Source organism: Carettochelys insculpta, chromosome 23 (assembly GCF_033958435.1).
Source record: "Carettochelys insculpta isolate YL-2023 chromosome 23, ASM3395843v1, whole genome shotgun sequence".
In the NCBI taxonomy this organism is placed as follows: Eukaryota; Metazoa; Chordata; order Testudines; family Carettochelyidae; genus Carettochelys; species Carettochelys insculpta.
Genome location: NC_134159.1, coordinates 3,642,053 through 3,658,412, shown reverse-complemented (window position 1 = coordinate 3,658,412; position 16,360 = coordinate 3,642,053). Strand labels below are relative to the sequence as shown.

General features: G+C 47.0%; 1 protein-coding gene across 1 annotated transcript in view; it reads right to left on the bottom strand.

The window, feature by feature from the left end:
• Positions 1-9,759: 9,759 nt before the first annotated feature.
• The window catches only part of LACTBL1 (lactamase beta like 1), a 35,990-nt gene continuing 29,389 nt past the window's right edge, over positions 9,760-16,360 (bottom strand). Inside the window, exon 7 of the mRNA XM_074975637.1 lies at positions 9,760-12,913. Within this exon, the coding sequence (XP_074831738.1) occupies positions 11,935-12,913 (979 nt within the window). The 3' untranslated portion in view covers positions 9,760-11,934. The remainder of the gene's footprint in view (positions 12,914-16,360) is intronic.

The following is a 16,360-nucleotide window of genomic DNA, read 5'->3' as shown; positions in this document are numbered from 1 at the left end:
CTCCACGCAGCCTGGAGCTCGCTCAAAGCCAGGTCACCTGTGGATAAACGAGAGACCGGCTAATGCTACCAACCACCACCTAAACGGTTAAGCTCTGCATCTTTATTTATTCATTAATGATGCTGTTGTAAGTAGGACCATTTGTGATTTTAAAAAGTATCAGCAGCATTCGGACTGTACATGGAGGTCAAAAGGTCAAATTTTGGCCCTCCACCTCGGAAAAGTTGCTGACCCCCTGCTCCAGAGTTACAAACTGACTAGTCAACCACATATCACATTTGGAACTGGAAGTACACACTTGAAGAGCAATAGCCAAAAACAAAACAAAACAAAACAAAACATCCCCCTAAACACCTACTATAGGTTGAACCTCTCTAGTGCAGCACCCTCAGGACCTGACCGGTGGTGGATGAGAGAATTTGCTGGTCCATAGGAGGTCGATATTGTCTAACACATCACCAACGCTTTCGCTTACTGAGCTCTTAGAAGACTGAGGGGAAAATTACAGCTAAATAACAGCACAGAACACTAAGAGTCACTATCGGTGGCTGTAAACAAACTTTATGGTCACGCTCACAATAAGTGGACGTCCTGCTAACTAAAATCATGCTGGACCATGGATGTTGCTGGACCAGAGAGTGCTGAACTAGAGAGGTATTATGCTAAATGTAAATTGCTAAAAACATTAAGGGAAAGCAGCATTTATCTTCTGCACATTAAAATTTTCAAGATGTACTAACTCAATAATCAGTAAAAACAGCTCTAACATTTTATTCAAGAGCTATGGACACCTCAAACGTGGAGGTTGTTTGAAACACTGAACAAAATATTAGGGAGTATTGTGTCCAGTTCTGGACACCATATTCCAAGAAAAATGTGGAGAAATTGGAGAAGGCCCAAGAGAAAAGCAACAAGAATGATAAAAGATGAGCTAGGAGGGAAGACTGAAAGAATTGGATTTGTTTAGTTTAGAAAAGCCTGAGATGGAACATGATAGTGGTTTTCAGGTACTTAAAAGAGTGTTTCGAGGAGGAGGGTGAATCTCCTTGGTTTTTCAGGGCCAGTCCCATGACAAACCTGCTTCCTGGCTGCTCCCGGCGCATCACATGAGTTGTGTCAGACCATAGGCAGAGTGGCCACTTCTTCCAACGTCACTGCTGGATTTGCAAGGAAACCTGGCAGCAAATAGGATTTTTTTTATGCAAAGGGGAACAAATGCAAGCCCCTCCCCCAAAGTGTGAGCAACATCATCACTTTGCTTAGGCCTCAGTGCTCCCCCTTCCACTCTGAGCAGTTCCTCTTGGCTCAGATGACCTATTTGTGGACCATGTTAATGAGAATGTTATGGATTACGTCTTCTAGCAATTGCCATCAGCATGAGTCTCTGAGAACGAATATCGTTGGATAACAATGACAAGTGAACAAAATAGCCCCCTACCTCTCTCCCTACATGGTCAGCCATTGCAGAGTCACTTGTCTCTTGAAAAGATTTCATGGACAGGAAAAAGTCCAGAGGTCGACCCCAATTAGCGTGTGACACAGGCAGCATTTTGTTCTTCCAGGGAGTGTCTCAGATGCTCTGCTGCTCTGCACCATGAGTGTGGTCTATATGTACTTACCACCAGCAGAAACGCGGCCCTAGCAGGCCTGGGCTCCTCCTTGAGGCATCCTCAATTTAAAAAGCTGCCTGTCGAGGGGCTGCCTTCCCAACCAGTTGCTAGGGAGAAGCAGAAAGGACCTGCCATAGCTGAATTTCAGAGGAGACCGCAGTGCCGAGGCTCTGGAAGGCTGCACTGCAGAGTGAGTACATTTCTGCATTCAGTCAGGATGAAGGATGGGCAGAATTTATTCTTCCTTTATAAATTATTCTGTCCAAGAACTCAGTGAGGTTTTAGAATGTGTACTAGTGACAAGTACTGCAGGAGCAAAGGCAATAATAGAAAGAGAATTTTCAGGGAGAGTTTTCTCCAACTCCGCTGTCCTTTTGAATTAAGAATACATAATACAATCCCACTCCCAGGAGCAATAACTCACTTCAGGAAATAGGGTTCTAAGGCCTTTCACTTGATCTGGATATGAGACCTTTCAGCTAAAGACTTTAAGGTGGTTTACAAACCTCATAGCGTCCCTGAAAGCAGACCCCAGCCTAGCTTTGGCATTCATTTGAACAGTCTCTGATTCTTCTGGCCTCACTCTCTGCATCCCAGGGCTTTACCTCACTTCCCCATCATCTGCCATCTTGTATCTCGCTCATCTTTCCATTGCTCTTCTGTCACTAATATCATTGGACGTTGGAAGAAAAAACAGTGACGTTTTCAGGAAGGTGAAAAAAGTCTGTCTTCTCGCTTGGTGGCCACTTGATAATGAGTAGGACCTCTTCATGTCACCCTCCGATTTGTGAGTCCATTGCTGTTAGAAGAGTTGTATGCAGAGGAAGACGCCTGTACGTGACTTCTTTCAACAATGGGGGACTATTGCACTGCAGCCACCACATGATCCTTGACAGATAGAAGGCCCAGGTCCATGGATGCACGATTGGGAGTCTCCTGTCTGCTGCAACCTTCATCTGCCTTTACAACCATTGTAGCATTACAATCACTATCCTCCACCTGCTCCGCGTTGAGGACTTTTAGGATCATTCTTTGTTTGGACCCTCTCCTTTGACCTTGCCGCCATGGGTGACCCTGTCGGGAATACAAGACTCCCTACGATATCGCGCTTGGGTTCATTAGAACACACAAGTCCACTCACCTTGACAAGGTAACGATCCAGAGAGTGGGTCTCAGGTGCACCCGTTTCATAATTGATCTGTCGGTTAACTGGAGTATCTCAGCATTTGCATTGCAGGGTCTGCTCCGTGTTGACTATGCACACTGGAATCAATAGGCAGTGAATCATCTCACATAGCAATATCCAACTTTTCTTACAGTGGTGCACAGAAATTGGGCAATATTCCTTTAAATAATTTGCACAGCTTACTGTGTTCTGTAGGTAAAATCTTGCTATGCACCTACCCAGCTGGGATATACATGTTGTTTATAGTTAGTAAACATGGCTCCTTAGACCCCACTGTGCCCAAAGGTTTTCCTCATATTACATTTGATGAGTAAAAGCAAAAGGCACAACAGTGGTCCTTAAGCACAACAGGAGACCAGGGCTGGAAAATGAAGACCAGATTTATCAGTTCTTCTGCATGCCATTCTCTTACTGCAGAAGGGCAGAGGTTAAGGACAACTTCACCAGAGAGGAAACCAGCTCGATTGCCTGCCTCTCAGAGGATGAAATTATACCTAGACTATGCACAGAAAACACCTTGTACAGAGCTGTCCCTATTGGAACTGGCCAGTTTCTTCTCCTGTTTATCAATGACCGGACCTGATATGATGTTCATGGGGATAACTTTTTTTGGTGGCAACTCTCCCCAGTCCCAAACAGTAGGAGTCGATATTCACCATGTCATTCTCAGAGATACTCACTGGAGAGTAGTTTATTATATCTCATCAAACAGTGGGTTCACCTTGCCTAGAATCCCATCTCCCTGTACCCACCAGCTCCCTGAGGATTCTGCAGAAGGTTCAGTCTCTCCATACTGTGTCTTGTCAGTTGTGCAGTGATGCACATGAAGGAAGGGAGATTGCTTCCTGGCTCCTGTAGCACTCAGCGTATGCCCTAAAGTGTGAGGACTTGATAAACTTTCCACAGCATCAGTTATATGAGAAGTCATAACATTATCCAGCACCTTCATAGAGTCATAGACCACCAGAACTGGAAGGGACTTCAACAGGTCATCAAGTCCAGCCCCCTGCCCTCATGACAGGACCAAGCACCACCTATATCATCCCTGTAAGATATTTATATAACCTGTTCTTATATATCTCCAATTATGGAAATTCTACAACAACCCTAGTAATAATACAATGCAATAATCAGGGACTATTGCAGCTGCAGTATTCAACTCAAAACCCACCTATGTCTCATGTATCTTCAAAAGTTCCATCTGCCAGTGGCTCATTTCTGAAGTGTTCCTGAATTATTGTTACAGCTGTATGAATAGTCATAATGTCAGAGAATCTTTGGAATGTTCAGACCATTTGTTAATGGCTATCAGGTGTCCCTATAACTAATAGCAGTGCACGTTTATAAGCCAGGGCCCCACCTGCGAGGCTCCATTCCTCGCTAAATCTTCTCTTTGTTCTGCTGTCTTGCCTGGAGAGAGGAAGACAAGAACTGAGCGAGGGATGCATGTCCTGGTTGTGGTGTCTACCCTCTGCTGGGTTCCATTCTGCACTAAAAGGGTGGTGTGATGTTGCGACCCCAGTGGCTGGAGTTGATGTATTCCATCTTCCACTGCTCCTGCATCCTCTCCGGCGTCTTCGTGAGCTCTGCCAGCAGCCCCATTACCTACAACCTCCTCTCCTCAAGTCATGCAGCTGCTTTAGGGAAATAGCTGCCATGCACAGTGCTGGGCTTCCACATAGCTCTCCAGAAAGAACAGCAAGACTCTCAGACACGATCACTAGAAGAGTGCATGCCACAAAAGTGAAGCAGCCAGTGTATATCCTGCAGAGAAAGTGCACGATCTGGACACAAGGTTGCTCTTGCATTGTCCTAGTATAACAAAGCCAGGCCTTCACAGTCCTTTTAACTCTACTGTGTCCCTTCTGTCCATTGACATGCACAGGATTTGCATCAGCAATTTAAAACAGCAGCCATCTGCCCATCCAGAGGGAAAAGAGTGGGAGAGAGGTCACCAGATAATGGGTCAGCACACATCCCAGCCTCCTTCCAGCCTCTGCAGTGAGATAAGCAAGTCCTGATGTGGAGTCTGAGCGTGCAAAGAGCCCATCTGGAGTAATGGGGAGGAGAGGAAAAAAAAGGTACTGACTCAGGAGGGCAGTTTTTGGATACACCTGTTTAATAAAGGCAGCACTGACATAGCGAACTGGCTGCTGGCCCAGCTGTGCCCTTTCATCCATCTGAGGGGGAGAGAGAGAGAACTCCTCTTTGATGCCAAATCTTTGAGTCAGCTCTGCCAGCTTCATGCATTCTCCATCCGCTTGTTGCAGGGACCTGCAGATCTAAAGCATCTCCTTAGCTGCGTTCCCAGATCCAACTCCTTGAGGCTCATAGGGACGTCAAGGGATTTGTACTCCCTGCAACGCTCCAGTCAAAGCAACAGTTGAGCCCATATTGCTTTGGTTGAGGAAGCATCTGGCTCAGGATGAAGCTAAATGCATGTTGGATAACTAGTTGCTCACTAAAACTTTTGCCACTGGTGATTTTACTGCCATGGGAATTTTTCCAGAGCCATACAAGTTAGATTAACTAGGTGATCTCAGCTGTTCCTCAATGGCTGATGCCAGACACTTAGGTGCCTGCATGTTTTATCTGTTGCTCATCATGGCAAGGGAGCTGTGCCGATTTACCCCACTGAAGAGCTGCTCCTTCCCCTGTAGTTAATGCAGCTTGTTAGAGCATTCTTTTCTCTACAAATAGTGTACTACATGAGGTATTCAGTGAGTGAAAAACATTACAACTCCCTGGTCAAATTCTGCTCTGCGATGCAAAGGAGTACTCTAGTGCACCTGAGAGTAGAATGTGACCCACTGACATAATTGGTATATGATGTCCTGGTTGTTTGTATCTCTTCTTAAACTGATGGCTCTTCTTATTGAATATATGATTTTCCCCAGGAAGCATCTGTCACTATCACAGATGTTTATAAACAAAGGGTGTGTCTACACTTGCATTCCTCTTTCGAAAGAAGTATGCAAATAAGGTGAATCGAAATGCAAATGAGGTGTAAATTTGTGTATTCGGCACCTCATTTGCATATTCTGATTTCGAAAGAGCTTCTTTCGAAAGAAGAAAGCCAGTGTAGACGCTGCTCTTTCGAAAGTAAAACCATCTTCGAAAGAATCCTTCTTCCCATTAAACAAACGAAAGAAGGATTCTTTTGAAGGTGGGGTTTACTTTCAAAAGAGCAGAGTCTACACTAGCTTTCTTCTTTCAAAAGAAGCTCTTTTGAAATTAGAATATGCAAATAAGGTGTGGAATATGCAAATTTACACCTCATTTGCATTTTCAATTCACCTCATTTGCATGCCTCTTTCGAAAGAGGAATGCAAGTGTAGACACACCCAAAAAGTTTTTGAAAAACCCAGAATACATGGCCCCAACCAAACTCTGAAATTCATGCCTTGCTGTGGTGTGTGGAGTTGAGTAGAATTCATAGCCCTGCCGCTATTGTTTGGCTGGAGTCAGTTTCTGACCTGGCCAATAAGAAGGTGAGAACGGTATTTAAAATGAAAGCTGAGATTCTGGAGCAAACAGCAATGTTTGTGAAGGGATCTTAAAAACGGTGGCATGTGAGTGCTCACAAGCCTTTCCACAGATGGAAGCAGAGGTCGCTGGGGGCCTACCTGCCTCCTATCAGAGGCAAAGAGTCTTTCAGTTGGTATCAACAAAAGCTGGATCAAGTCTGAGGGCTCCAGCTCACTTGAAGAATTGTATTTTAACAGATGTGCCTCCCCCCTCATTTCCAGTGGCTTTCACAGTTGTTTGGCCATCTAGTGAGAACAAGGTCAAACTGACATAACCACATTTAAAAATGTAGTTTAGCATTTAGCCTTTGGGCATCTTTTAATCTCTTACAATTCTGTGGTACTCCTGGAGCCAGCGAGAAGTTTTGTCTTGAGACAGAGTGAAGTGGAGGAGACCTGTAAACGACCTAAGCTCCCCTCAGAGTACACGGGTTTAAGTCTAGTCAAATTAAGTCCACTTGCAAGGGACACAGATCATTTACAGATGAGTATACATTGTGTGACACATGGACAAAACCATCAAGAATCCCCTACAGTAAGACAAAATACATCCCTAAGGATTAGGTCCAGCTGGTATCAAAGTTTCACGCTGGTGTTCATGAGCTGTGGAAAGGCACCAGGCAAACATGGACTACAGAGACAACACATTATCCTTCTTCAGTTCTGATTTATTCAGGGCTGGCACTCACCACACCTTCCACCCTTGGTTTACCAGCTTTGGTCTAGACACATTGATCTCTGTGCAATCAGATACAGGCGCTGCTGGAATTCCGTGGGAAAAAGAAATAAATGCGAAGGAGCCTGAAGTGTCCTACAGGTGGTGGATTTTCCATTTCTATTTTTAGTAGTGTGCTAAGGTCAATCAGATGCAGACAGAATGTCTGAGGGAAATCAAGGGATCAGGTCCTTCTCCCTTTTGGAAAGGGTCAGTCCCAGGGATGTTTCGCTCCCCTAGTGAAAAAGGATCTGAGTTAGAAGCTCTCTCTGACTTTCACCAGTTTTTTTACAGTGTTTCACTACTGACATCAACAGAGAGTCACTATTTACACCAGTGGGAATGACAGCACATCAGGTTCCATAAATCCAGCTCCTTTGATAGCCCCACCTGCTCCACACACTCACACGAGAAACTCTCTGTTAATGTAAAATTAAGGTTATGGTAAAACAGACTCTGAATACTGTTTTAAAAAATATTTAGAAAAAAAAAGCTGTAGCATACACAGGACAGGGTTCCATAAAATTACTGGGTCCTAAGGTGTCAACAGGAGCATGAGTTCAGGTAGTACAAGTACATAAGCTAGAGGAGACACTCAGTAGAAGGAAGTGGTCACAGTCTACAATGGTCTCCCCTTGGGGTCAGTGTTATCAGGAAAGTAACACATTTTGACACAATGGCTGGGGGATTCAGCCTTGGTGTTTGGCCTCTGGATGAAGAGCCCCATTTCCTCAAAAGCATCCCACCCCCTCTCCTAAGCAACCCAAGTACACCGAGCCCTTCCTCTGGTACCAGTGCAAAAAGAAATGGAAGGTGAGTAAGAATTAACCCCTTGTACACTAGGACCAGAGAGACCACAGAATCAGCCAGCTAATCTAGTTTAAGGTCAGCAGAAGTCACGAGCTTGAAATCCTGAAAGCTGCGTTTTGCAGTAGATGTCTAGAGGAGCACTGTGGACTTAGAATCCTAGGGCTTGATGAGACCTCAGGACGTCACTGAGTCAACTCCTGCCCAAAGCAGGACCAATCCCAACTAACTCATCCCAGCCAGGACTTTGTCAAACGGGGATTTAAAAACCTCAGGGATGGAGATTCTACCACCTCCGCAGGTAACTCATTCCAAAGCTTCACCAGCTTCCAAGTGAAATAGCTTTTCTTAATATCCAACCTCGACCTCTCACACTGCAACTCAAAACCATTGTGCTTTGTTCTGTCATCTGCCATCACTGAGAACAAGCCTCTCTCCATCCTCTTTGCAATACCCCTTCAGGTAGTTGAAAGTTACTCTCAAATCCCCCCTTCCTCTTCTCTTCTGTAGACTAAATAAGCCCAAATCCCTCAGCCTCTCCTCGTAAGTCATGTCTCCCAGCTTCCTAATCATTTTTCTTGACCTCCATTGGACTCTCTCCAATGCCACCACACCCTTTCTGCACTGGGAGACCCAGAATTGGAGGCAATACTTTAGATGTGACCTCACCAGTGCCCAATAATGGGGAATAATCATTTCCCCATATCTGCTGGCAGTGCTCCTACTAATGCACCCTGATACGCTGTTAGTCTTCTTGGCTACAAGGGCACATTGTTGGCTCGTATCCAACTTCTCACCTATCGTTGTCCCGAGGTCCTTTTCTGCCAAACTGCTGCTTAGCCAATTGGTCCCCAGCCTGTAAGAATACTTGGGATTCTTCTGTCCCAAACACAGGACTCTGCATTTGTCCTGGTTGAACCTCATCAGGTTACGTTTGGCCCATTCCTTCAATTGTCTAGATAATACTGGACCCTATCCCTTTCCTCCAGCATATCTACCTCCCCCCCAAGCTTAGGCTGCTTCTACACTCTAACTCTCCGGGAGGAGGTGGCATGGTAACAAGGCAATTTGAAGCAGGCTAATGAGGTGCTAACGTGAATATTCAGTGCCTCATTAGCATAATGGCAGCCACGTGCATTTTGAAGTGCAGACTTCGAATTGCAGATTGACAGTGTAGATGGGGGCAGATTCGAAATAAGCCCCCCACTTCGACATTCCCTTACTCCCACAAAGGTAGATCAGAGTAAGGGAATGTTGAAGTGGGGGGCTTATTTCGAAGCTGCCCCCCATCTACACTGTCAATCTGCAATTCCAAGTCTGCACTTTGAAATTCGCACAGTTGCCATTATGCTAATGAGGTGCTGAATATGCACATTGGCGCCTCATTAGCCTGCTTCAAAGTGCCTCATTCCCATGCCACTGCAGCTGGGAGAGTGGGAGTGTAGAAGCAGCCTTAGTTTCATCTGAGACCTTGCAAGAGGTGCAACTCATCCCCTCAGCCTGGTTATCGAGAAAGATGCTGAATAAAACCAGCCCCCAAACCGATCTGTGGGGACACTCTAGTTGATACTGACCGCCAGCCAGATATCAACTCGTTGACTACCCACTGAGCCGGATGATCTAGCCAGCCTTCTGTCCACCTGACAATCCATTTATTTAATCCATACTTCCTTAACTTCCTGGTAAGAACACTGTGGAGGACCCTAGCAAAGGCTTTGCTGAAGTCAAGGTATATCACGTCCACCCCGTTTCCCATATCCACAGAGCCTGTTATGGCATCATAGAAGGCAATCAGGTTGGTCAGGCATGACTTGCCCTGGGTGAATATATATTGACTGTTCCTCATCACTTTCTCCTCGTCCAGTCAACTGTGTACACACAAAATCTCAGTCCAATAGTCACACCATCTGCACCCATGTGTTCCACGCACTACCACTCTCAGACCCAGTCACAAGGGAAGCAGGGGTTAATATTAATGTAATTGCACAGTTTAAACATCTGGAGATGCACAAGGTGTGAGCTGTGATCACCTACAGAGAACAGCAATAGGACCAAGACTACAATGCAGCAGCAGCTGTTATTGCAGAGATCTGAAAGAGCAGCAAGGCAGTCCTTACATTATATCCTAGGTTTAATGGTGGGTGTAGATGGAGGAGAATGGGCATGAGCAGGGGAGGAGGGGTAAATCACAAACTTCTAGGCTCTGTTCGGATCCCTTTTTTCCCAGTGAATTTAAAGGAGGGCAGGATGGAAAGGAGAGGGAAAAGGCAAGAACTCCATCTTCCAGCTCTGGCAACTCCTAGGATGAGCAAAACTCGCCTAAATCCTGCAAGAATGAACAGCTGCAGAGCACCTTGCAATGACTGGTGGCTGCCAACAAGAGCATATAACCAAGGGGAGGAAATTAACCAGCCGCAGGAGCCCAGGTTGGTGCAAGAGAAGCTGCGGTGATGAAAAATCACTGAATTGAAACCCTGCACCACAAACAGAGACTGAAAGTTCAGGGCTATCCAGCCCATAGTCTGAACCATCTCTTGGCTGTGAGGCTGATTAATTGCAATGATAACATTTAGCTAGCTGCAGCCCTCTGGTCGGTTTGAACACAGGCTTCAGGCAGGGCTGTAAGCAGTGATGCTGTGCTAAGACAAAGCAAGCCAAAGGGCTCTGCCAGATGGGCTCCTTGCTCTGCTGATGGCCATGTTCCTATAGTCTCTGTGGCCATTGCTGAGGAGATGTTTTCCCATCACTGCCAGCTCCCCCTAGGAGGGGGATAAAGCAAATTACCAAACATGGAGGCTTATTGTGTGTCATCTGATGTCTCTGCCAAGGCTGCTAGGTGGGTACAAGCAGGGAGGAAAATGCATCCAGGGCTTTACAAGGGAACCCTAATTTAAAGGGCTCAAGCCGCAGTCTAGTGCTTATCATGTGCCTCAGTCTGTGTTACAGCTAATTCTATCTGCCACACATGGAAACGGGGAAAGGTTAGAGCCCCTTGGAGCCACTGGCCTGACACACCCCAGTCTCTGCTCATCATGAGCACACAGAGCTCTGTACTTGGATCTGAGCCACAACATAGGTCAAAACATAGAATACTCACAACTACATTTCCCACAGCGAGGTACATACACACACCAATGCCCACAACTAGTACAGACATTCCTGAATGGCTACTCACAACCTTACACACAGACAGCTACCTAACCATAGTGAGAGGCATACAGTCCCAGCACCAACCTTCTACTAGTGCACACACACCCTCCCATACCAACATACACTTGGCATGCATCTACCTATCTCGGCACTCAGTTTGTCACTGTCATACTTCAGCATGTATCAACCTCATCTTCTGTATCCAAATGCTGTGATTTCCAATGTTAATGCATAACTGCAGTAGAAACCTCACATGGCTCGCATGGAAAGCATACTGCGAAAGCTCACCTAATAAACTATTTTGCTAGTCTTTAAAGTGCTACTTGACTGCTTTTTGTTTTGATACTGCTCCCTATCACTCATATAGATACAAGTTTCTCACGCTACCCCCCTGAGCCCCATGGAAGAGGTGGACCTCAATCTCTTAGATGTTCCAAGGTGGTCTAGGGCATAGCTTATGCTTAGCGTCAGAGGGCAAGGCAGTTTGATCAGAGTAGCTGGGCTGCTGCTGCTGATAGCGGCTTGAAAAATCCTTGGTTATCAGATAGACTCTGAAACATGGGAGATTCCCAGGGGCCCACTGAAGCCAGCCATGCTTTGTGGTGGTGATCAAATGGGCCCCTTTAGCACTGAAAGATTTAAGTGCTAGAGATTATGCAGTGGACTCCTTATCCTGGATATCCAACTGAATCCAACATATCCAACATTTAGCTTCTACAGGCTCCCCTTTCCCCCACCCCAACCAGCACAGGTCTGTAGAGCTCCAGGGACATGACCCATCGCAGTCATTTCAGAAGCAAGTTTTTGTTGGATGAAAGAGTCAGTTTGTTGATATCTTTCGCTTTTAAGCTGCATCCCCAAAGCCATGGAGACAGAAGAATCAAGGAAACACAAAACAGATGCCGACTTCCACACATGGGCATGCAGGAGTGAGGGCAGTTAGCTGTAGAACACTGGCTTGTGATGTATACGCACCACGTTGTATGTGTTTAGTCCAGGGGCATCAAAGCCGGGAGATAAACCCTTGCGGTCAAAAGGATAGAAATTAAAGAGCTGGCCATCCTGGGTCTCCAGTGAGACTGAGGCAGAGCCCAGGCGCAGAATGCAGGGGAACTCCTTGTCAAAAACCACCTGGAAGACTCGGTCTTCCAGGTGGTGGAGCTGGATTGTCCGGTAGTTCTCAGGGATCAGCTCTTCAATATGGGGTCCAAACTGCTGCATGAGAAGTACGCCAATGGGACCAACTTTAATCTCATAGAAGGTCAGGTTTGCGTAAGTATAATAGCCAACATAAGGGGCTGGATTTGGAGGAGGGTTCAGGCTCTTCTCTGCCTCCCGGAATGCTGTCTCCATGGCTGGGATAAGGTATTCATATGTCTGAGTCACGATATCTCCCCCTTGGGGCCTAGGCCCTGCCATTAGCACTATGAAGCTTAAGCGGAGCTTGGGGACAAGGGAGAAGGTGGCTGAGTAGCCATCAAGATCCCCATCTTTCCTGATAATATCGTAGCCCAGCTGCTCATTGATCTCCCAGGGGGTGCCAGTCTTGTTGGCAAAGTATTCAGTGGAACACTTAAAAAGAGGTGTCAGCATTGTCTTCACTGTGTCAGGCTCCAGAAGACGCCGGTGGTAGGTGCCCAGGAAGACCATCGCCAGCTTGGCAAGGTCGGCAGCTGTGGAGTACATCTGGCCAGAGGGTCTGTACCAGCCCAAATCATAAAGGGCAGCAGCCTGCCCACTGCTGTAGACCCCGACAGCCATTTGGGAACGGATCGGTGGCGTGATATCAAAGCCAGTGTCCTCCATGCCCAAGCGGTCCAGGATGTTCTCTGAGACCCACTGCTGGTACTTGCCTTCGGCAGCATGATCTGCCAACACGTGGGCCAGCAGAGAGAAGGCCAAATTACTGTAATGGCACCTGAAATGAGAAAGAAATGCGTCTCAGTGTCATATTCAGAAAAGGGTTGAAACTGTGAGTCTGACAGAGCAGGTGCCCGCTCATGCCAAGTCATGAGACCTCACTGAACTCTCATAACAGCCAGTCTGGAAACCAGTGTTGCTTATCTGGTTTGTTAGCATCACCAACATAGCTATTGGATGTTAAGTTGATTAGAATGTTTTTAGTGTTTTAGACAATATACGTAGGATGTGGCATGCATTGTTCCTCAGGTTATACTGTTACAGCAAACTGTATGTACTACATGCCCCTTTCACTAAGGGTTTGTCTATACTTACCAGAAGATCAATGTGCTGTGGTTGATCTTCCAGAGTTCAATTTAGTGTGTCTGGTGAAGATGTGGCAAAATTGACCTCTCTGGGCTTGGCCATCAACTCCTGTACTCCCCGCTGTCTTGCTGAGTAAGGGACTTCGATGTGACACTACAGAGGCTTGGACTTCACTAGGGAAGTAAGTCGATTCTGATACATCGATTCTAGCTAAGCAATTGCTTAGCTAGAATTGAGTATCTGCATTCAATTTATTGCTCTAGCACAGACTTCCCCTAAGTAATCCATCAAATGAGAAAGAAGCCTCGTCTAATGCAAATGATGGCCTCTTACAAAATCCTGTTCATTAAGCACAGATGAGTCACTGCGGGAGATCAAGGATCAAAGACTTTGGCCAGGTCTACACTAAACCTGAAAGTTGATCCTCGATATGCAGTTCCAGCTATGACAATTGCGTAGCTGGAATCGACGTATCCTAGGTCGATTTTTCTGGCCGTCCTCACAGACACTCTCCTTTCAACCTCCCTTATTCCTCGTGATACTCAGGAGTACCAGGTTCGACCGTCAAGCCCTGAAATTTCAATTTCCTGCCTCCTCACTAGGTGTGCAAAATCAAACCCTGACTGGGTCGATCTCCTAGTAAGCATAGACGTACCTTTGTTAACTATGTCCCCCCTCTCTTTATCCCATGAAGAAGGAACCTGGTGGGAACTGCTCCTCTCAGCTTTCTATGAGAAGCAGCTATAAATATGGACAAACGGGAAAACCCTTCACCTCTGGGATGTGTGGATTCCCGCAGTGCAGAAGAACTGAATGGGAAGATGGGGATCCCCAGAGTTAGGCTGCATAGCCCTGAAACCTTTTTGGGAAACTGGCAGATTGCTACATCTCTGCTACTTTTGAAACTCTAGACTGACTCACCTGTACATAAGTTTTCACACACTTTAACCTCTCTGTAACTCTCATTCCCCCTTTTTAAAATGAATAAACATTTACTTATTTTAGTTTAGAATTGGCTAAGGAAGATATAAGGTACAAATTGACTGGGGCAAGTGACCGGTCTCTTGGGACTGGGGGCAACCCAGCTATTTGGTGATTTTTGGTGTGACCATTTATCATATAGCCCAGCATCTGGGTGGCAAGACAGCCTGGAGTGGAGGAGGCAACTGCCTGTAACTCCATTATAAGACAATTGTAGTAGGCTGATGAAATCTAATTCTAAATCTTGCCATCAGTTTAGGGGTCTGCCCTGGTTTTAACAGTCAGCCCTGAGATGGGTCCTCACTGTCCAGTCACTCCAGAGGAAGAAAGAAAGAGGAACAGCAGATTTGCTGGTAATTCAGGAAATGTAGACAGGAGGATTCCTCCAGCAGCATTAAATTGGCAATGCTGATTTAAATAATCAGAGTCCAAGGCCAGAAAGGACCTTTGAGATTATCTAGTCTGGCCTCCTGTATGACACAAGCCAGAGAACTGCCCCTCTGCCCCCCAAAAAAATCCTAGCTCAAGTCTTGTAGAAAAATAAATCTTGGTGCATGACCTGTAGATATAACAGTCCATATTTAGCAACAGAGGCTGGAAATACCACACCCAGGACATGCCAAGAGAGATCACTGCAAGAACAGTGAATTCTGCCTTTACTACCTTGCTCATTTGAGTTGTTCGCAGACAGTGAGTGGAATTTTCTGCACTTCATTTGCCTTTGTCTGGTTTGGTTTGGTTACAGGGCAGACGGGGCTGAAGGCGCGCACATGTGGAAGCGCACCAGGCTTCTCAGGAGTAGGCCATAAAAGTCCCAGCTGAGCTGCTTTGCAGACTTCACCTGGCAGAAGCACTTAAACCACCTTCAGGTGGCAAAAGCACTTCACTTGCATTGAGTCCCCAGGGCTGCAGCACAGCAATATTAAGTCCTTAAGGAAGCATAAGTGCTTGAGTCTTGTAAGTCCATAAGCTACAAGTCTTAAGCTTGAATACTGTCCATAGACAGAACAAACGAGTTCACGCTTTGGGAACAACACACACGGGCATGCCTTGCTCCCTGCAGGCTGAACTTCTCTAGCCTGGCACCCTCTGGACCTGACCGGTGCTGAATGAGAGAATCTGCCAGGTCACATGAGGTTAGTACTGGCTAGCAGCATCGTGACACTGCTGCTGCTTTCTAGGTTCACAAGACATATAGGGGTAAATTGAAGCTAAATAACAGCGCAGAACACGGAGAGCCGGGCCTGGTGGCTGGAAACAAACATGCAGGTACCGCTGTGATGAGAGAAATAGAGACGGATCTGCAGGCCATAAGGGACCGTTATGCTCATGTATAGAGCCCTGCAGCTCTGCAGGTATTGGCGTCACATCCATGGACCGTTTTTACAGAGCATGGAGCAGATGTGGATATCTCCACAGGGTTCTCCCTAGTTGCTGGGTGGAAGGGGGGTGCCAGGAAGGCCCTCTGCTGCTGGTCAGGAAAGGGCGTAACAGGCTCCCCTTGCTCATGCCAAATGACCCACTCTCCTGGGCCCCCCTGGCCTCATGAGCACTGACCTGCTGGAGCCCCTGCCCGCCGTCCACCCCACCCACCCCACACTGCTGCTCTGGCACTGCCGGCTGGTGCTGCTGGGACCATGCACGGGGGAGGCTTCTGATTTCCAGAAGAGGAGCAGGGGCATCTATGAGCTGCCCCACCCTGAGAGGGGAAGGCCTGGCTCTGGGGGTCAGAGCTGGAGCTGTGGGAGAAGCAGGGGCAGTGCCCAGGGCACAGCTGGTTCGTGAGTAGCAGGGCCCACTGACTGCCAGGGGACTGGAGCACCCGTGAATGTGGCTGCTGCTGCTGCTGCTGCTGGTGAGTGCCACCATTCATGAGCACCTGGCAGCAGCACATGATCCATTCCCTTCTCCCCGCTGGGGACCATCACCCTGAGGCCAATGCTGCCTCGTACCCTGACTCCAGAGCTGCCGGTCTCGGGGGGAGACCCTGTCCCCTCTTGCTCATCCGTGCTCCCCTCCCACCTCTCCAAATGGCCTGCGGCTGTGGGTGCAGAGGTGGATGAAGGTAAAACCCGGCTAGCGGATCACGGATCGGAAGAACGGTGCAGCCTGGCGGGTGTGGATCGGATGCAAGTCCACATTTTTTTTTATCTGCACA